Source organism: Lepisosteus oculatus, chromosome 22 (genome assembly GCF_040954835.1).
Source record: "Lepisosteus oculatus isolate fLepOcu1 chromosome 22, fLepOcu1.hap2, whole genome shotgun sequence".
NCBI classification, from domain to species: Eukaryota; Metazoa; Chordata; class Actinopteri; order Semionotiformes; family Lepisosteidae; genus Lepisosteus; species Lepisosteus oculatus.
The window spans coordinates 8395287-8417601 of record NC_090717.1 but is presented as its reverse complement, the minus strand read 5'-3'; the positions used below and the strand labels follow the sequence as shown (position 1 = coordinate 8417601).

General features: G+C 35.7%; 1 protein-coding gene across 3 annotated transcripts in view; it reads left to right on the top strand.

The window, feature by feature from the left end:
- sfswap (splicing factor SWAP) overlaps nucleotides 1–22315 on the top strand; it is a 72522-nt gene that overhangs the window by 4805 nt on the left and 45402 nt on the right. For all 3 annotated transcript variants that reach the window (XM_015366276.2, XM_015366277.2, XM_015366275.2), the window contains exons 4-10: nucleotides 1041–1117; nucleotides 3375–3600; nucleotides 5331–5431; nucleotides 7700–7856; nucleotides 14183–14453; nucleotides 15583–15720; nucleotides 16729–16822. In XM_015366276.2, the coding sequence (XP_015221762.2) occupies nucleotides 1041–1117; nucleotides 3375–3600; nucleotides 5331–5431; nucleotides 7700–7856; nucleotides 14183–14453; nucleotides 15583–15720; nucleotides 16729–16822 (1064 nt within the window). The remainder of the gene's footprint in view (nucleotides 1–1040; nucleotides 1118–3374; nucleotides 3601–5330; nucleotides 5432–7699; nucleotides 7857–14182; nucleotides 14454–15582; nucleotides 15721–16728; nucleotides 16823–22315) is intronic.

Here is a 22315-nt window from a genome sequence, read left to right as displayed (position 1 = left end):
CTTTTTGAATTTTGATATTTAAACAGCCTCCACAATAGCCATTAACTTTCACACAGTACATCCTTCAGAATATTTTGGCACTTATCTGAAGTAAGGTCCCCCCCACCCCAGTGGATGCCACCTGCAATTTTCATTTCCTTCCATCTGACCTGTTTTGAGGTTTGGACAGGAAGAGCTTGTAGACAGTGACACTCGGGTTCCAGTCTAGGTCATGTCAGCAGTCCGCTGGCTGTGACTCCCCAAGCAGCAGCGCACCAAAGGGAGTACAATGGGCGTAACCAGCCATGGCGCTCATGAGCCTCGGCAGCACGGTGACCCCTGCACCCCTCCTGGAGGCACGTTGTGCTGTTGGCAGTTGGCGCCGAACCTCCAGCACAGGGCTGTTCTACCCGTGTTTGACTGGCTTCATGGTGGGCCGGTCCGTCAGCTTTCGCTTCCTCATTGTCACGCGTGTTGGTTTGTCACTGGGCGAAAACCACAAAATTGGCCAAATCAAAAACCGTCTGGGTGTAATAGAAATAATTGACATTTTTTTTTGATTGATACGTGAAAAGATACATGAAAAACGTCACAAACGCCTACCTAAAAATGTTTGTACACGGGCACATTACAGACATCTAGTCAGGTATTAAAATATGTATTTATGATTTGCTAAAGGCTAACATTTGTTCTTATTAACAGAAACTGTTGGATGCTTTTTTCCTTTTATTGTACATTTGGTTCTTAATGCTCTATTTGTGTAAAAATGCAGACAGACAGAGAGATAAGGACACAAAAGAAACAGATCGAGTTTTGTGACATATCTGGGTGAAACAAAAGCATCCCCGTGTTGGGATTGATGATTAAAAGTGGAAGAAGGAAGCAAAAAGAGAGAGAGTAGGAACGGGAAAATTGTGCTTCTGTGTAGGGAATAATTGTGGTGATAATGGTGGTGATGTTTTGATTGTATGCATGTGTTGTGTACACTTGAAGTCGTGAGCAGACTTCCTTTTTTATGAGCAGTGTCCCTCAGCGAGTTGTTTGTGAACTTGTATCCACAGGGGAGGCCGACCAGCCAGAGAGTGAAGAGCCGTTTGTTGCTCCCCCTGGGCTCAGTGTGCCCCCTGATGTGGAACTGGTGAGTGCCCGTTGGCTTTTAGTTCGATCTGCTTTTTTTCCCCACGTTGCACATTCAAAGAGCTAAAGATATCGTCACGCAGTCTACATTCTGGCTTTTATTAAAGGAAATATTCTGCGAATCTTGAATTTTCCTTCGCTTGTCGTGGGTCTTTGCCTTTTCTTGGATTTCAGTCTCATTTAGGTTTTCAACAGGCATGCCTTGGGGACTGTCTAGCCATTCAGAAAAAAAGATACTGATCATTATTTAGAAACAAAAGTCCTTGAGATATTTGCCTCAAAACATAACTTTTATAAAAGGTTACTGTATTTTCTCCTAGTTCATTGAAACAAAATGATTTGTGGTTGTTTTACACAACAATTATGTATTATATTTAATTTGTTACTGTCATGTTTTGACTAATCAGATGTAGAAAGGTGTTCAGTAGCCATAGCAAAAGCTATTGCAAAGTACATTTTCATTTTGTTTACAACGTTAGAACCTTAGTTAATTCACCCATTTTAGTTCTACAAACTTTGATCTTGTCAGCTGAGCATATCAGGGAAGTGTTTTTCTTCAGTTGGTTAATATTTATTTTGGCAAACAGTGTGATCTTGTTCAGAAGATTTGAGGCCTTGGAAAATCTGTTTGTGTTTAATCTTCGCTGTGATTAGCTAGTGTAGCAATATTTATTAGGAAGGCAGTAAACAGCTGTGCTATCCCATCTCTCATAGGGCAGATGCAGAACTCTTTTGTTCTTGATGTTCAATCCACAAATTAAAACGTGTAACAGGAAAGTAATCCTAACACTTAATAAATAATAAGTTTCATATGTTTTACATTTGTGTTGAATAATTTTGGGTATATGTAATTAAGACCATAGGGTTGTGCAAATTATTTGAAAAGTAGTTAATCCTACATATTGTTAGAACTTCAATTGTCTTTATTCACTGGGGGGAGAAGTATTCCCGGGCCATTCATGCATGATAAATTTCAACTAATTGGTATATTTTTTGTTTTTGATATTCTGAAACAAACCTTTATAATTTAGTTTATTCATCTTATATTATCATTGATAGTATATCCAATGTTTTTCTTCATCCAACTCATGTGTGTGTTTTAGAAAGGTTGCTTAAATATTTATGGAAAGTCATACCTCTGTGTGTTTTTCTGTATAAATGATTTAAGGATGCCTTTATTGCCATTAATCCTGCTTCACCAACATTGTTGCATAAAGTTTGAGAAACCTATGATCATGTTCTTAAGGCATCTGCACCTTTATCACAGCACCATGTCGAATTTTATTTGTTGACTTTTCTCCATAAAGTTCAGGCCTACTTCTATCACCTTTGCAGTCAACCCAATCTCAGAACGCTAAACTGTGTGGAAATCTTCATGACAAAAAGCACACAAAGTAAACCATACTGCGATTTCATTTTTACTTTTTCTTGCTTGTTAGCTTTTCATACCTGATCAAATTTAAATCTGGGATTTGCTAAATACACCCCAAGGGATCAGTCCTAAAGGAAATTTAAGCCTGAACTGTTGATCTTACCTGCAGTTCTTATAATGGGATTTTGATAGTAGCTGTAGCAACCTTCAATTGCCGTACTTGAAACATCCAATTAGTAAAGCTGGTGAGATTCTTTAGATGTCCGCTATGAATTATTAATGTACAATTTTATAAGGGTTAGAATAAAGAGAAGCACAGGAATAAAAGATAAAACGTGTTGCACATTTTTACAATGAATAATGAAAAAGTATGGTTTCAGTATTTATCTTCTTAATTGTGAGGCAACAGGAGCTAGGATAGTGGTACAAAGCCATAGCAATTTGTGAATATAATCAAGGTTCTCGGCTTCTTGGAAAAGACTGGGATTTTAACGTGGTGGTGTTTTTGAATCACTGTAATTCTGCACTTCTTCCAATGTCCTGAATGAGTTTTGCTAAAGATGATTTGAAGTTAAGATTTTTGTGCCATAATATCAATATGGAAATACACTTTACCCATGTTTTTGTTTCATTCTGTGACACTTTTTCCTGGTTTAGTACATGTTCAGCACAAGCCATTAGTTTATTTTTACAACAAATAGTTAAGTGTAAATGGGCAATCATTTTATTCTGTTTAAGTGTTCTCTGTCAGATGATCATTACTGAAATAATTTATTGTTGCTAATTTATATTTACTTTTTAGGCGGGACAATTTTAAAGGTTATAACTTCAAGTTAAAAAGTCTAACTTAAAAATTTGTTAATTGTTTTTTTTTCTCCTGGCATAGCCTGCAACAACGAAAACGCATGCCATCATTGAGCGTACAGCCAGCTTTGTGTGCAAGCAAGGGGCCCAGTTTGAGATCATGCTGAAAGCCAAACAGGCAAAGAATTCCCAGTTTGATTTCCTGCGCTTTGATCACTACCTGAATCCTTACTACAAACACATCCTTAAAGCCATGAAGGATGGAAAGTACACCTCTGTCTCTGAGGCTAAACCGGAGGACAAAGACAGTAAGTGTTTTTCCAGCTTTGGCTTGATGACTCATTCCCGCTAGCCATCAGTACAGCTGATATTCAGCTTCTGTCTGTATTTTGTAATCCGTTGGCAGTCAGTTACACTTATTACAGTTGTGTCCTACATTGTGTTATCTAAGTGGTATACACAATCTGTTCAACACAACAGGTAATTTGTTCATCATTGGTTCTCCAGTATATATTGTAAGCACATTTCACAGTTGAATTGTAGGTATTTTGATTAGAATGCATTGGAAAAAGTAATGATAGTTTTTTTGGTAAAATAATTACTATGTTCCAACATAGTATACTCAGGGTCTTAGGCATACCGTAGGTATTTAATAAAAGTAAAGCAAACAATATTTTTACACAGACAGGGTGCGTGAACTGACAGAAATAACAGAGAAAAGCGAATAGTCTAAGTGCTTCATGTCAACAGTGCACAGAAAATTCAGCTTCTGAATGTGAGGAGAGCTTGTAGATGATGCTAAATGCCACAGCATGCCATCTGTTAAAGATGTTTTTCCCTGCTAACCAGACAGCGATTTAAATCAGACCAGTCATTTAAAAGGTGTATTCCTTCACATTTTGAGACTAAGATGGTGTTTTATATGGCTTCAGCTATTCATTTGCACTAAGCCTTCTGCACATTTTTATATTCGCCTGTCATTGTGGTTTAGCAGAGAGTGTCCATTTTTCTCTCAATGCTGTGTTAACATAATTACAAATAAAATCCCGCAATGCGTTGCGAAGAATAAAGAGGTAATTTTCTGCTGTGAATCTATTTGATTATTGAAAGAATTTTGCTTTGCTGCAGTGTTAAATCATATAGTGTATGTCGCTGCGATGTCTGTTAAAATGTCATAAGTTTTTTGATTGTTTCTGAAATTGTCGCTGTACACTTTTTAAAATGATACAAAGATATGACAAAAGCAAGGAAAATTTCTCCATAGTCTTTTGTCTGCAATACAAAATACTTTAAGAAACTGGCTTTTTGTACAGTCATGTAAATGTAACAGTTTAAAAATAGCTACTTATTACACTTCAGGCGTCCTTGTTCATATCAAATAGGATTTTGTCTGTTGATTAAAAAGTTAAAATCATAGCGTACTCAGCATGCACGATGAGAGGTATTTTCTCTGATTTATAAAAAAAAACCTGGAAGGACTGGCAGCATACTTGCTAAAAAGCAAATTGGCATACCATTGGAAATTGGAGTTCTACATGGTCACTGCCACTACAACAAATAAGATTTTCTAGGAATTTAATAGTGCAGTCATGGGGAAAGAGTCCTCCTTAGTTTAATTAAGATATGAGACAAACAGGGAAACAATACGGTTCTGTCACTTGTGCATATACCAGACGATGTTGGCTAAATTTCAAAAATGAGTTTAATTTAATTTTGTCAATTGCTTGACAGTTATTTTTATAAAGTGTCATCCAGTTTCACTGTATTGTCACACAAAAGAACTGCACATTGAGAAGTTCTAATATCTGCTTCTAAATAGGCTTTTTTGCCTTACTGATGTTACTGAGAGTGGAGGCATTCTTTTCTGTTTTCTTGTTTTTACGTGTCATTTTTTAACATGGTAAAACTTACTCAATGCATTCTCTTTTGGTAATAATGCACTTAATTTATTTGTAAACTAATGTAAAAATCTTTAATTTTAATAGCGATCTACATTTATATAAAACCTTTTGTGATTTATCTCTTTAAAAAAAAAAAGATTCTGGATCAGAAGATTCGGATGAAGATAACGATGGAAATTATCTTCACCCCAGCCTGTTTGCCACCAAGAAGAGTAGCAGGCTAGAAGAACTCATGAAGGTAACGAATTGAGTTAACTTCAATTACCTCTCTTTGGATTCCTGCTAGTAGTGCAATAATTCATCAGTATGCATTGCATCATCTTCATGGATCTCTCTTACATATTAGCATGCATTGCATTGTGAGTCTAACAATACATCAAAAAGGAAGTATTTGAATGGGATGCATTGTGATAACAAACAAAAGCAGTTAAATGATCCCCTTTTTGATATTCTTTTAATATTCATTTCTTATTTTGCATTTTAATTTCAGTAAATTAAGCATCCAGTTTGTCCCTGTTATAATAGTGAACATATTTTTCAAAGAACAACACAACTTCATGTAGCACTGTGTCCTGCTGTTTTAAAACACTTCCCTACTTTAATGTATACCTGTCACATTGACCACAGCCTTTTATGACTTAAATAGATGTTTTTGTAAAGCAAACAATAATTTCTGACACTTCTTTTTAATGTCTTTGGCTAAACAGTTCTTTAATATTTTGTGGACTTTAGTTTTAGAATTTATAGAAATCACATTTAGTTGCAGGTCAAGCTAGATATTTTCTGTTGGTTTAGTGTATAGCAAAGATTATACCTTATCCTGTACCGTGTCCTGTGCTAAATAATACTGCCATGCGTGGTATCTCTTGCAATGCAGGACAGCTGACTCCTGCAGCAAACAATGGTCGATTTATTTTTTTTCTTGTAGTCCTTCCTGGCACTTTTGGAGTCACAATCTAAAACATTGACTTAAAAAAAAAAACTGGGATGAACAACCTGATTTGGAATACAATAATCCAGACAAATGAAATAGGTTTAAAAAGATAATACTGCTAATAATAAACCATAACAAACCATAGCTGCCTGTTAGTGTGACATTTCATTTTTAAATTATATTTTAGAACAGTTTTGGAGAATGTTGAGTTATTTGAATTGAGTGGAATGTTATTTAGCAATGTACAGTGATGTGAAAAATAAATGTGCGATTCTATGTTTTAACATATTAAGATGTATCTAATCCTCACCAAGTCCTAACAGTAGATAAATCCGACCTTATGCAACAGATAACACTCAGATTTTACCTTTTCATCATTTATCAAACAAAACAATCAGCCTACATTCAGTATCCTTGTATGAAAAAGTAAGGGCGTCATTACTGCTTCCATGTCATGGAAGAAGGTAATGAGAATCAGGTGCTGCTAAACAAGTGCACATGATTAGTTGATCATTCGGAAGGGTGTACTTTCTTTTTCACATCACCATTGATTAATCAAATAATTTGATCAGGTGAATACTTCAGTATATATTTAGAGTGTTTTTTTTCTCCCTTGCTGTATGCTATCTGAGACATTGACTTACAAACCTGTGACACTTAAACAATTTTGTTGAGGATTGCAATAAAAATTGTGCTCTCCATTTTTCCTGAAAAGTGCAGTTTGACATTTTAGATGAAAGATATAAATGATTAATGTCTGTGTTTTGTTAAATGTGGCAGTAGAGTTTTTTTTAGTAGACATTTCTGAACATGTGATTTTTTTCCTGCTACTGTTGCCTTTTTATGACATGTACATAGCATGATGTGTGTTTTAACACCACACTTGTACTATGATAAAAGTATCGCAGTCAGGCAGGCAACATACAGTATCTTTCTTGCCTCCAGTGTAACATCCTAATGATTTATAGTCCTTTAAGTAGTCCTTATAGTCCTTTAAGTAGTTGTATTGCTTAGCATCGTTAAGCCTGAAATCAAGCAGGATTACATAAAAAACCTCCTTTTGGTGAATATAAGCTGCAGTCAGGTCTCAATGACATTTTTGTGCTTTTAATAAGCAACAAAAGTTTTAATTCATGTCATTTAAGGATGCTCTTCTGCATTGGGGAAAAAAAACTTAACTAGGTTTGAAAATGTTCAGAAACTCTCCTTTTCATACTTTTTGTCTGCTGTAAATCTTGAAGGAATCTATATGATCTGCTTATTAGCTTTTTAGACATGAGTTCAAACTAAATCTTCAAGTTTCCATCAATCTAGGAAGGATGAGAATGAGATTTTAAGACCTTCTCAAATGGTATCGAATTGTTTATTTCTTTTAAAAGAAAGTGTATTACTTAGTTTATGGACAAGGGATAAACTTGATGGCAGTTCTTACGGTTGTAGGATTTTTACCCGTCAGAATAGTAGGGTGTAAATTTAAGTGAACAATCTTTAAAAAAAAATGACTAATTTTGACATTTTTGTCCCAACACTGGATCTTCAGCCAGTAACGCGTACATGTTACATGTATTTTAGCCTTTGCAAGTGATGGATCCAGATCACCCTCTGGCAGCACTGGTCCGGAAAGTCCAGCTGGACAACAGAGCAGCGACCAAGAAGGTAGAAGATAGTCTAGCAGCAGGAACTCCATCTGCTACATCAACCTCTGCAGCAGCAGAACACCCCACAGATAGTAAGTGCCTCATTGTTAACTTGCCCAGCCAGAGGATGCAAAGCAGATGCAATCCATAAAACTATCTAGTCTTCTTCAGAGAGCAAACCTTTTTTGAACCATTTTGATAGTATATTTACTTGTAGGAAAGTTGTGAAGGAAATATTTATTTTAATTAAGTTGCAGTTTGCTCACACTGGTATAATATAGACAAACACCTCCCGGTTGTCATCATTTTTGTAGCACTATCACCATCTAAATTTTACTTTTTTTGTCCAGTAGCATTTTGTAGCTTTTTTTAATTGATCAAAATGTATAAACATTATGTACGCTTGAATCTTTAATTGATTGAATGTCGTAGTATTTGTGATTTTTTTTTGGTCTCCTATTCCTTATTCTTATCAGAAATCACAGATCTAACATTTGGTTGTGTCTCAGTAGCATTATACAGACAGTCATTTATAATGTCATACAGTCCTCTAACCTGGAATCAATTTAAATTATTAGATACCTGAGGCTTACATTTAAGTTTATAGCTATTTTCAATCTTTTCTTTTTGTAGTTGTCCTTTGTGTTTTAAATTGAGTTAATTACTTGAAAAGACTCTTCTATTATGTATGAAACTGTCAAATTGGTGCTCCTCAGAGAGGTAAGAAAAAGCTGGACAAAACAAGATGATTAAATTTTTACTTTCAAGCTGGATCAATTTGATTTTGCTTTGCCAGGTCCTTTTATGAACTAGGATTGATTTTTTTTTTCTCCTCCCTTCTAAAAATCAGTGACTGTGCAGAATGTCTTGCCTGATTGCAGTCAGTATGAACCCACCACAGGCACAGTGAAATAGCTTTGCAGAGATTTTAGAGCATTTAGAATATTGCTTTTTTTTATCAGTGGTTTCTTGAACAACAGACTTCCATTTATGAAGGTATAAATATGAAATGGTCACTATGGGTTAATTCATCTCGAAAATCCAGATCTGCTCATACCACTGCATTTTGATGTGAGACCTGTAAACATTTTTAAATAAGCATGTGTAATCCATACATTTCAAATTTATGTAATCTAAAAAAGCTTTTTTCCCCCACTAGTCTTCATAGTTGATTTTCAAAATTTGTGGCTGACAGGTTTTTTATGAGATATAAATTGAATCTTTAGGCTTAAATAAGAAAGTTATGCATATATTAATCAAACGGCAGATTTTAGTGGGACCAAGAAATGTTTAAGACCAAAGTGGCAATACACTGAAGAAATAAATGTACGTAATAGTGGAATTACACCCTTTTTTAAAAAGCAGATCTTGAGGTAACTACAGAATGCCTTCATCCTTAAGGGTGGTTGCTCTCAACGGAGGATGGGTCTGATTCACATGCTGTGAATTGAAGCTGTGCCTGGGATTCTCTTAAGCAGCAGTCCACGGTTTGCAAAGGGCCTGTCAGCTGTGTGATTGCGGTTAGTTGGCCAGGGCTGTCTGTGCTTTCCAGTGAACAGTGACACTTGCAGGCTTGCAGTGATGGCAACAAGAGACGCACCATCTGTACAGCGAGGCTCTATGGAGCTGACGGCTCGATGGGTCGGCAGGGTCTGAGCTGCATGTCTGGGCAGTACAAGAGTTGTAACTGGGAGCCAAGACTTAAACAAGTAATCTGCAGCTCCAAACCACGTGTCTATAAAAATCAAAATAAAAAAAATCACCAGCATTTGTTTCTTATCCGTCCTTCAGATGAGACGTAAAACCGAGGTCCTGACTCTCTGTGGTCATTACAAATCCCAGGGCGTTTCTCGAAAAGAGTAGGGGTGTAACCCCGGCGTCCTGGCCAAATTCCCCATTGGCCCTTACCAATCATGGCCTCCTTATAATCCCCATCTATGAATTGGCTACATTACTCTGCTCTCCTCCCCACTGATAGCTGGTGTGTGGGGAGCGTTCTGGCGCACTATGGCTGCCGTCGCATCATCCAGGTGGATGCTACACATTGGTGGTGGTGGAGGGGATCCCCATTATCTGTAAAGCGCTTTGAGTGGAGTGACCAGAAAAGCACTATATAAGTGTAAGCAATTATTATTATTATTATTATTATTATTATTATTATTATTATTATTATTATTAACAGGCCCAAACGTTCCATAACATACTAATATTCAAGTTTGTCAAACCATTTCACAAATATACTCGAGCTATTAGTCCAAATATTCTTAAATCTTTGCTTTTTAAAAAAAAACAAACTTTTTGGAAGTCATCTCTTGAGTGTTGTCCAACTTATGGAATCATTTTGTGCTCAAAATGTTTTAAACTGATTTACAAAATGATTACATAACGTAATCAACATCCACCTCAATATTTTGTTTTCCTATTGGGAGGACTTGGCTTAAGTCTTCTTTCCAAAGATTTTCAAAAACTCTTAAGATGGATTGTTGGATTGCTCAACACAAAAGAAAAGCTTAACATGCTCTTTTATCCATATGTTAATGTATTGATTCCTCCCTAGTAATGTCATCACCTAAATAGTAATTGAAAAGACAAAGTTATTTGCAAGTGATTATCTTTATTGCATTTTTTAAATGACAAATTATAATTTAATTCTCATACATAGGAGGAGTTTTAAGGAGTGTGAGATTTAGCTTGTGATAGTGTCTTTAGTCAGAGGTCTGCTATAAACATGTCCCAAGATAATGATAAAATCTTTGTTTTAGTCTTGCAAAACTGATTTGCCTTCTAGTGCTGTGGAAAATGATTCCATGAATTTTAAATGCAAAGGGTGTTGATCTAAATTTCTAATTGAGGCCCTGCAAATTTTTATCTGGTGCTGAGAAACATCTTAAGTTTTGATTTCTTCTGAGATCGTAACCAATGTCTTAATGCGTGTCTTATCCTTCCTGTACACAAAAACAAAGTGGGGAAAAAAACAAGTAAGCAAAACCTGTTTACCTGTTTTGGTTTGTTGTGCAGTGACATTATTGTTTCATGTATGAACTAGTGTTATGAGCCGCTTTATTGTTATTGAAAGAAAGGCTTAATTCTGGGGTTAAGGTGTTCTGCTCCTGAAACTTAGTTAGTTAGAAACTTAGTCCAGAAATTTAGTTGCAAGTGTGTTGCAACTGAGTTACAAAATTGTAGCTTTTCTGAACATACTGTATCTCATCCTTTGAATGAGGCATGAAAATAAATAGCGGGGGTTTTAACCCCTGTGCCCTGGCTAAATTTCTCTCTGGGCCGCAGTTTCATCTAGTTAAAGCCTCCCCCTCATTTAAATTAATTTCTCTCACGTCTCTGCTTCAGTTGCTGTATAGTGTGGGTGCTGTACTTCAGTGGTGGGTGGAGTGGGTTCCCTCCTACGTGTGATCATTTTGTGATTCTTTGGGATGGAAAACACTATACAATTGCACACAAATTATTGTACAGGTTAAAGAGAGGTATTTGCTAGCCTTTGTACCAGTTCTTCCAATAGAAGCAGTCAGCCAGTTAAAGTTATTCAAGTCTGAAGTAGACATTTTTTCAAGAGCAGCTGCCCTTGGAGGGCTGATTTTGCTGATTTTTCCAGAATTCAGTAGTGCAGCAGACTTTTTTTTTGTAAAAGTAAGAATAGTTTAACTGAGAGCTCAGAACTGAAAGGTTCTTTTGGCTTGTTAAGGTGTGAATTTTCTGCTGCTGCTTTAAACACTTTTTCTGTTTGTACAGTGAAATGTATGACAAATGACTCTAACAGAGGAGTCAGATAATAGTCAGCAGCATTTAAACATACTGGGCTGTTCACAAGCATTCCTGCTGTTGTAAATGAAAAAACAAACACATTTTTATCATAACTGTCAAATAGTAATAGTAAATGAAATCGCAAACATCAGACATTGTAAATCTGCAAAGACTTTGTTAAAATGGAAAATGCTAAAATAATTTGAATCTTCTGTGTCAGCCTTTAAATCCCATTTTCTTTCTTTTTCTTAAACATCACTTGAGATAAGTAGCCCCTGGAGAGCAGGCTTCGGCCTGTCTTGAACAGTGCAACATGATTTTAATAGTGGCTTACCAAAATAAGTTGGCGATGTGCTTTGCATCCTACAGTGCCTGAGCTCCCGCTCTTGACAATGTGACATTGTATTTCTGTACTTAGCAAATTTGATATCGATCTATTTTGTATTAAAACCAGCTGCTCTTTTCATCACTTCATTGATTAAGGTAGATTGCCTAAACATGTTGAATACAATCTCTAGAAAGTCATTCTTCAAAATCTGTATGTAATAGGAAACGCAAATTTCTCATTGCATTTACATTTGCAGCAATTCCCAGGGTATATTTTGAAAGCTCTTTCTACAAAACTGGTTAATTAAATCATTTGAGACAGCAGATGATTTGTTTTCATGTTATTATGGCTGCTTATTATAGTTTATTGCAGAGCCTGTAACTTTTGGAACCCTAAATAATGAATTTATTTTCTTAAATATTGAGAAGCAAATGAGCAATGCAAAATCCCCATGATCGCAGATGTGGGCTTGAATGACAATCACTCCATCTTGGAGCATTAGAGGTTGATGTCAGTCAGCACAGTTTGTGTTCCAGAAAGATTTCCATCAAGCTTAAAAATAGCCATCAGATATCAATCCTAAAGTGATAGTAAAATATTATATTTTTTTAATAATATTTTGAGAATTGAAATGCAACAAACTTTATTTTGTTTTAGGTTAAATGGCATGAAGGGAAAAGACCTTGACAAAAAAGGTTACCAATTTAAAGAGGCATGAATGATGACTTGGAACCCTATTTAATTAGTTATCCAAAAGGAAAATGCATTTAAGCAGGTTACGATCTTCATCTATGCAGTTCTAGACTTTAGTATTTCTGTTACCGAGATATTTGGTACGTAACTTGAGACGCCGGAAAGTAACCTGAAAATATTTAGTTTTTTTTGTCCTTTACATGAATATACTACGCAATAGAGTTAATTCCCTTTGAGGCTTATTTTGGCCAGACAAGCTTAATCGATTGAAACCCAGAGAAGCCAGGCGTGACTGACATGATTCTTGAGCTGTGACGTGTAAAGGTGAGAATCATCCTGTGCAGAAAGAAATAGATTGAGATTCTTATAATGATTTTAAATTTGTATAACTATCAATTCTCTATACTAAGAAACTGCATTTATTTTGCTATTAATTTTTCTCAAGCCTAGGTATAATGAATTACTTGAATAGTCTGGATGATAGAAGCTACAGAAGCTTTACTGAAAATATTCCTTTTCATTTTTCAGCACAGAAATAAAACATATTGGCTTAATAGATTTCACTAGCAAAAATAACATCCATTTTTCCCTTCATGTATTACAGCTTTATAGTTGGTGGTGCTGTTGGTTATATTGTCCCTTGAATCCTTTTCTGATGGGGTTTAATTTGCATTACCACATGAATAATCAGGAGAGCTATTGGTGTGATTGTTCTATCACTTTAATGTGTTTTTTTTCACATTTGCAGTAAGGGCCAGTTTACCCTTCTTGCAGACATCTGTTCTGTTTGGTTTTCATTATCATTGTTGCCTTTTAATAAACCCAGTTTTTGTCATTAACATGCAAAGGTTTAATGCCCTTGCCTCTGGAGGGGAGCTTTTAACATCTCTCAGAGGTATTGCACTGGTAACATTTTGTTTTCTGATAAACTCTTGGATATGTGTGCCTTTAGTTAACCTTTCTTAATTGGCTAAGATGTCTGGTATGTCTGTATTTGGACAATGTTCATGAAATATTGTTTTGCAAATAAGCACTGCACTGACTAATATCACCTACTCCTTGTCAGAATGTATTGGCATAAACTGCTTCTGTAGCTGGATCAAATATGTATTCTACTACGCTTTGTAAGATACCATAGTGGTAAATGTAAAATAAGATCAAACATTTATTCATATTTATTAATGAGCTCAAGTAACGAATCTTAATTAACTGATTTCTTATTCAGATTCATAATCATTAATCTTCTGCTTTGCCACTCCTCTGCATTTAATTTTATCCCATTATTGATGTTTTTTTTTTACCAAAGTCTCTCATCAGGCTTCTCAATTTAAAGCGGCCTTATGGTATTTGTTGAAGTTTGGAAAATAAGCTAAGAAAAAAACGAAGTATAAGGTTTTGTATTTTTTACTGCTTAAATATTCTTTAAAATATTTTCCATTCATTTTATTTTATTATATTATAATTTATATATTTTTTATAATTTAATAATTTATTATTTAATAACGATATTATTAATATTGTACATGGACTCCATATATTGTGCTTTTTACTTTCTTAATTATTATTATCTGCTCCTTCCAACTGCAACTCTTGCTCAGTCTACTTGCTCCTAAAAATGATGGTTTTCGTATTTTCCAGCAACAGTGTCTACAGTGTATTACGGATACTACATGCTGCCTGATGGGACCTACTGTCTAGCTCCGCCTCCCCCAGGGATTGATGCCAACGCCTACTACAGCTCCTTGCCCTCTGGGATATTGCCCACCGCCTCTGGTGCAGCTGCCCCGCCCCCTCCTGGGACCACCCCCCCACCAGCGTCAGAGGCAGCCAGCAGCTCTAGCAGCCAGGGGTCTACTGCAGCGGGAACCACCACCACCACCACCACCATCACCACCACCACCACCACAAGGTGTGTCACTGGGAGGGCAGGGAGCACGAGCACTGCAGGGGGCAGCTAGCACTGCCTTTGCTCAAGAGAGAAAAATAGAGAAGCTCGCTTCTAGAGAAGGACAAGAAGAAGACAAAGCCCTTGCAGGTCTTTAGATAGATAATTTATTGATCCCGTGAGGGAAATGAATCTAGGTGCAATTGGAATTACTGTATCTGTAAGAGTTCTGTTCCTCTTATTTGTTTGAAATAACATGGCTCACATTTTTATCGTTGTCATACAGCAGACCGTATTGGAAGCTTGGAGTTTTTAGTACGCATGTTGACATCGCGTAAATCAATCAAATCAAGTCACCATCTTAATCTCAACACTAGCTTTCCTTGAGTGAAATGACCTGATCAAGAGGCTACAGCACAGGGCAAGAATGAAACAGTATTTGTTTTATTATGGCGTGTTTAAAATTCTATGGATGATGTGTTAAGGAACCCTTTTAATTCTGTTTAGTTCTATAGTGTATTTTGCTAAGATTCTTTTTTCTGCACGGGTCGTGTGAATCACATATTCGATCTCAAAATTCTTCTTTGCTTTCTCTACTGGAAAAATTTAAAAAAGGCACCAATGATTTTTGGAATCTTGTAGAAAAACGTCTGCGTTATAACTACAATAGGCATAAATATGTTAGCATGGCTTTGGAGGTGAGGAAAACTGACTGAGGAGCAATGCCCTTGTTCAGTGATAGCTGACACAAAAAGGTTCACAGATAAACTAAAGAGCTTTTTAAGCAGATTCAGAAAAAGATCTGTCCATCTCTGGGGAAATCTTAGTGCGAAATTTTTCTGAGGTTGTAATAATCCACTTTGAGACACTAGGTACTCTCAAAACAGCATGTGTAGTTTGGCAGTTAAATTCAGCACCCCTTGAAAAAGGTCAGTGTTTTTAAAATAGAATTTAGGGCCTCATTTTCGAAACATCAGATATTGATGTTTCCAAAAACATCAGATATGGATGAACACTGAGAATGTTATAAACACTTGTGGAAAGAGATCGGTAATGACATTCATGGACTGGATGTATGTATAAATTCATGAGTTACAATTGGTGCTGTTATCATACTTATCCCTATTTCTTTTCCATCTGTTTGTGTCCTTAGTTCCCATTCTCAAGTTCCTGTTGCTACAATTATTCCTCCACCTCCGGACATCCAACCTGTCATTGACAAGCTAGCTGAGTACGTTGCTAGAAATGGAATCAAATTTGAGACAAGTGTCCGTGCCAAGAATGATCCAAGGTAAGGATAACCTTTGTCCGTTTGTAAATACTTCTTTTTCTCTAATGGCAGTTCAAGACCTGGGGGGGAGGGTAAACCTTTCTCGATTTGCAAACAGGAGCATTCTCATTGACCATAAATATTGTTCAATGCCAAACAACTGTTTCTTTACTGCCAGTTTTGGAAGCGTTTTTTCTACTCCTGGATTAGTGATCAGTGCTGTTGTGTCAGTGTGTTTGCTAAATTTATATATTGCAAAAAAATATTTGCAGCACAGGAGTCCCACTTCAAAAACATTAGAAGGCAAAGGGCCATGAGATTTTTGTCAGAAGATGATTCGTAAACACACAGATGGATATTTCAGGAAGGTTTCCTTTCAAAGGGCATCAGTACCTTTCCTTTTTTATTTTAGCAAGGGAAAAACATCCGTACTATGAATACTTAATAAAAAATCTTATGTAAACAGTAGCACTAAAACTGAGCTTTATAGCGTTACTAACTGCAAAGCCACTTGTTAATGTTATACTAAGCTTTTTTTAATGAAACTTTACACTCTTGTTTATCCTACAGAATTTATTTTATAAGGAGTATGTAGTCAGACTTGGTAGTGTACCATTCATTTTAGTGCTAGTTTTGCATTCACTTCATTGTAACTGTGATTAAAGTTCATTGGTAAAAGGATTTAGATGTCATTGGATGCTTTTAGCACCTTAAATCTATACCATGCTGTATTTAAAGTCAGTGTTACCGGTTAATAATTAATGGCCTCTTGCTCACAAACTGTTACATTTTGCAATCTGCATAGTGTTGAAAATCGGATTTATATTCTTATTGCACTTATTGTAATAATTGCTTATTTGAGTCCTGTTTATTTTTTATTAAAATGTATTAACGTTTGGGCGATTTAAAGAAATGAACTCTGGATATTGTTCTTTCCGTGGTGAAAACCTGAGCCTTCAGGAAGAAGCCCTGTTCTACACGACGAGCTTTTTCAGAGGCTTCACACTGTTCTTTTTTGTCTTTCCTTAGGTTTGACTTCCTGCAGTCCTGGCACCAGTACAATGCCTATTATGAATTCAAGAAGCAGTATTTTGTACAGAAGGATGGAGGCACCATCGCAGAGGTATGATCAATTTTATCTCTTTGTGTTATCGGTTTCACTTTGTCTTGCCTTGCTAAGGGAAACTTGTAAGTGATTCTGTCTCCATGCACCTCACTCGCATGACGTAGGATCAGTGCTTTTTCCTTATGTGTGTTATAATTATGGTGCAGTTTTGTAATCCTAGCCCCCTAAGATACACAGCCACTTAGATAGACTGGAATATGGTCAGAATAATCTTTTGCATAAACAATTCATGGCCATGGATGCAGAATTTGTTAATTTTACTTGGGGATGTGAAAACAATCCAATGCTGATTTTGCCCCCAGGACAATTTTATCTGTTTGTATTTTTGTAATTTTCAGTATTAAATGTTAAAGCTTTTGTGTGAAACCTGGATAATTATCTAATTACATCTGTGCACACTCTCATTGTTCAGAGTCTCTCGCAGTACAAAAATAATACAGCACTGTAAATTCCAGTTCTTATCCTTCTGCTTCATATTGTTATTGCCGTCTTTACTTTCATGCATCATGCCTTCTTCAAATTAAACAAGTCAAATGGATTATTTTAAGATTTTATTTCATACTTATTTAATTTTTCACACGGCTATGTTTTGGGTAAAGCAGTTAGAATATGGATGGAATTAAATTTGTGATGTGTCGTGGGGTGTTTAGTGCACAATGGCTGTACCATGTCACCCAGCTGGGTGCTGCACTTCAATAGTGGGTGAAGTGTGTCCTTTCCTATAATGTCAAGAGCTTTGAGATATTTTGGAGTGACAAATGCTATACAAATGCAAGGAATAATCGTACAAGTTCTTGGAAAATTGATAAAAACGGTACGTAACCGGTGATTTCCCTTCATCTGTTTGGATTCAAGGATTTGGGTACCTAGGTTTAACTTTATAGTTCTGTGCTACCGCTCTGGAGTTAAAACTTCATTTTCAGTACCATTTTTTTCATATGATTCTGGTATTCTGTGCACTATTTTTTACTGCTTATGTAGGAAGGCTTTTACTGCCTTTCCAGGCTTATTTGTATTTTTCTAAAAAAATAGAATGTTTTTAGTAACATATAGAGCTGTCCAATGTATTGCTGTAGGGCAATGTTAATGCATGCCAAACAAAATGTAGGCATTATTAAATTTAGTCAACTTTTTATTTTGCCAGTAGGATTTTGTTTTCCATTGTAGAAATGCCTTATTCAGTTCTGTAAAATGTATTGACAGTGTTGGTCATCAGAGCCATGCCATTAAAGTGTCATTTTTAAAGAAACCCTTTTATTACTTTTAAAACAAGAAAGGCTGTTATTATACTTGTAAAAGAAAATAAATACTGTGCGCTATGGGGAAAGAACTTGTTGAAGCTCTTTTGTGAGCTGCAGTAAATGAGTGTATTTTTCTTATAAGGAGTAAAAGGACAATTGGGGCAATAAATGTTACCGTGAGCTAACTTCCATAAAGAGAAATCTGCTAATGTAAGCAGTTTTGTTTTACAATTTTTTAACTTTGAAAATAAAAACTCAACACTGCATAATTAAATAAACTAATTCAAATATTTCAACATTCCTTACAAAGACATGGAAATACCACTAGGAGTATCAGCAACAGGAACTGAAATGGCAGACAAATGGTAGTGACAGGCTCTTATCAAATTTGTTAGAGCACCTACAAGGGAGGATTAATCTAATATATTCAAACAGTCAAGACTGAAACTGGACAACAGAGGGGACTTAACTATAAGGGAACTGTGATCAAAACAATATGCTTTGAGGTATATTTTGAAACTGTAAAGGTAGAATTACCTATTACTACAAAGTCTTGTAACTGTAAACTGTAAGTTTATTAAAACAATAATTAGAATTAAAGTCCTAGGAGACAGTCGGTGTGCTCTTAGAAGAGATAGTCTTCTATAGATAGCAATGGACACGCACAGAGCATACAATGTATTTTAAGCTTCAGAAGCTTTGAAAAAGTTCCTAATAAAAGAATAATTCTAAAATTGCGGACAGTAGGCATTCGGAGTAATCTGTGTGTTTGGGTTGAGTGGTCAATGGATAGAAAACGGAGAGAACAGATGGGCAACAGGGGCAAAAACTCTGGTTGGATTGATATAGATCCCGTATTAGGACCACGGCTCTTCTTAATATATATCAATTGATCTACATTCTGGTAAAGTTGGAAACCTACTGAAGTTTGCAGATATCATAATACAAGGATTAGTTAATACTGAGGAAGCAGCAACTAAAGTTTAAAAAGAGACAGAATGAACAACTGGACTGGGCAATTTGAATTTATGTGGTGAGCAATGTGGCACAAACAGTTTGTTGCTAAGCATATCTTTACTTGCTAGATTATTTACCTGTTAAGATTGAGGAGTTTGACTCCAAAGAATGTGTCAGCACAGTGGCATCATTTTCAATCATAAGGGAATATGTTAAATAAACAACCATATTTTTTCATCTGTCTAACTTGCTACGCTTTCAAGATACAATGCCTGTAAAAATCTTTTGCACTTTAGCATTTCCTTTAACACAAATCAAGACCTTTGCATAAGGATTTGAACAATTTTGCCTAAAATGCACAATTTTATGTAAATTATTTTAAACTTCTATTCACCTCTATACATTAATACATTTGACAGAACAGTTCTATTTCATCCCAGGTGCAGAAAATGTGCACAAGACCATGTTTTTTAATAATGGCAGCAGGTTCCACCACCTTCATTTGACATTTTATTCCTAAGTTGTTTTTTTCAGGAGATCAAGGAAAGCTTTTATGTGATTTCTCAGGTAATTGGAAGTTAATTCTTGAACTAGAACCATAATAATCTTGTTCCCTGTTTGAGGGTTAATCATACAGTATATTGCTCTGGGCTCTTTAGAGCTTTTTGTCCCCTCTAGGATATTCTAGACCTCAGGGGAAGAAAACATTACCTTATCAGCTGCACTTCAGATGCACATTTCTTATTTTCTCTCTGATTGTAATTCTGGATTAATTTTCTAAGATGTTTTCTATGCCTTCACACCTCTTGCCGAAATGCACTTGATCTATAACCAAAACCTTTCCTATAGTTAGGACCCCAAAAAAACCTTCCTTCTGATTCTTAGTGGTCTGATTTATATTTCCTGCTAGTTCGGTTTTCAGTAAATGTCAGCCTCGAATATATTATCTTCTTTTATTCTTGTTTATCTGTGGGGTTTGAAATACGAATTATATGTCTGAATGATCACCAGTTTCATCAGAGGAGATTCATTCCCCTTTTTTGTAATGTTTGTAATTGTTCCTTTTTTAAATGAACAAGCTATTCGTGTTCTGCTGAAATTAGTAATTTTCCTACCGATCAGGGCATTTATAGCCTAATGCTCACAATTAGCTAATTAATTTTGAATGCCTCTAAACTTTAATTAAGCATCCAGTTCAATTAAGTGATGTGTCAACTGGATACCAATCATGCAGTTAGTTTGATTCATAGCACCTATCCTCTGGCTGCTTTGTCTTCCTTTGAGGTTTGAAAGATTGTTTATTGGCTTATTAAAGTAATGAGCTCAGCTTTTATTTGGAAATTCAGTTGCAGTTGTAGATTCCCGGAATACTGTACAACTACTATGCCCCAAACATTTGTTTGATAGGAATGGAGTTTGTTTGGGAATCACGTGCATTCTGTCAGGTTATATTAACTATGTATTTTTGGATTCAGTAATAAAAATACTCCATGGGTATATTGGGTGATAGTTTAATGGGAAGTAAAGGGTACAGGACTGGAAACATGGAGGTGTTTGTTAATGTATTTTGGAAAATATCAAATTGTTCCCCAAACTGAAGGGTAGCTATCAAGGTTTATTTTTCCCTTTTAACTCCTTATATTTTTTATAGGTAATTTTATTCTTACCTTTATATGTAATAATAGGTGTCCTGAAATCTCCTTTTCTTGCTAAACCCTGTGGTATTTAATGCACCTGTGGCAAATGTATTCTCCAAAACTAATCTTTTTGTTGAAATGTGACATTAAGATCTAATGTCAGTCCTTTCATTGTCGAAGTAGTGCTTAGGTTAGCCACCAGACAGGGAAGAAAGATCAAGGCCACTGTTGCCCAGAAAATGTTCTCTTTGAGGTGATGAAGTAGCACTATAAGCCATTACAACCAGAAGGCACAGAAACTGAAAAGATAGAAAAATCGTAGGTTTCCATTTACTATTGACACATCTGCACAAGAAACAAAAGCCACCAGAGACAGAAGGACAAAATAACTGACCTTTGACACCCAGTAAAAAGGAGTGTCTGATGACACTCCTGGATTAAATTGTTTCGATTTCTGGTCATTTCTGGAAGACTGCCTTAAATTCGTATTATGACTGCCGTGCAATCGTTTTCCAGAGCTTTTACCTTCAAAATTGATTGGTTTGTTAGAACCGAATGGACTCGATTTAAGGGATTCGTTCTCACGAGGGAGTGGATTTTGTCTAAAGGTGACTGTTTAGGCCTTCGAAGTGTTGTTCTGTAATGGAACAGAGCAATGTTTGAACGCAATCTCGTTTTATTGTGTGACTGCAGTGTATGTATGTTGTTGCTAAGTAACGGGAAAGCCCTTGCGCTGGATCATAGAATAACAATCGTCAAAAACTGTGCTTCCATTACGAGTGATACATAAATAAAACTCATGAGTATTTAAGTATTTTTGGTGGGCTTCAGTGTTTTGTATGAGACTGTTATGGCTACCAGTTATGGCTCACATTATAACTTATACCTAGAGCCTTTTTTTAAATTATATTTCTGAGGTTCTGGTCTTTTGCAGTTTAGTATCAGTAAGGGCAAAGTAAGTAGAAGTGGACAGGTACTGTTAAAGTGATTTAATTAAACGGCTTCTGCATTCCAGGGTTAAGCACACAACCTCAGCCCCCTCCTTTTCGGAAATATAATGTCACTCTTTCCGAAAGGATTTTCTTATTTGCATTTCCTGCAAGTAAAAAACAGATTGTTTGTTATCCTTCTCTCCTTCCGGTAAGATTTATAAATGGTTGGGGATGATGTAGGAGAAATCGCATTTCATACTAAAATGAAAAATAAAATTATCAAGCTGTTTGATGCTTTTTAAAGCACCAAAAAATAGTGAGTATATTTTTTTCAAAAAATGAAATGAGGTGAATAATATGAAATCACAGTAATTTGATGGTTGTCATTAGGGTATGAAGGACTGTTTTTTTTTTTTAGATTTTAGTAGTTTTTCTGACACTTTTACCCAGAAGTATGCTTACTTCTTTCTAGAGAAGCTGCTTGGAAGAAAGAACTAGAAAAAAAGTTCACATTAAAGCATTATACTAAAATCTGAATGTTTTGTTTAACAAGCTTTTTAGATGTATTTGGAAATACAGCTGTAAAGTAGATATCTCTTGGGGTATATTACCATCTCAAGAGCTTAGATTTATTATAAAATGAATATAATTATACTAAATCTTTTTGGAGGTTCTGCCTCAGAAAATGTACTTTTCTCATTCTTTGTAAGCTTGTGCTTTGCT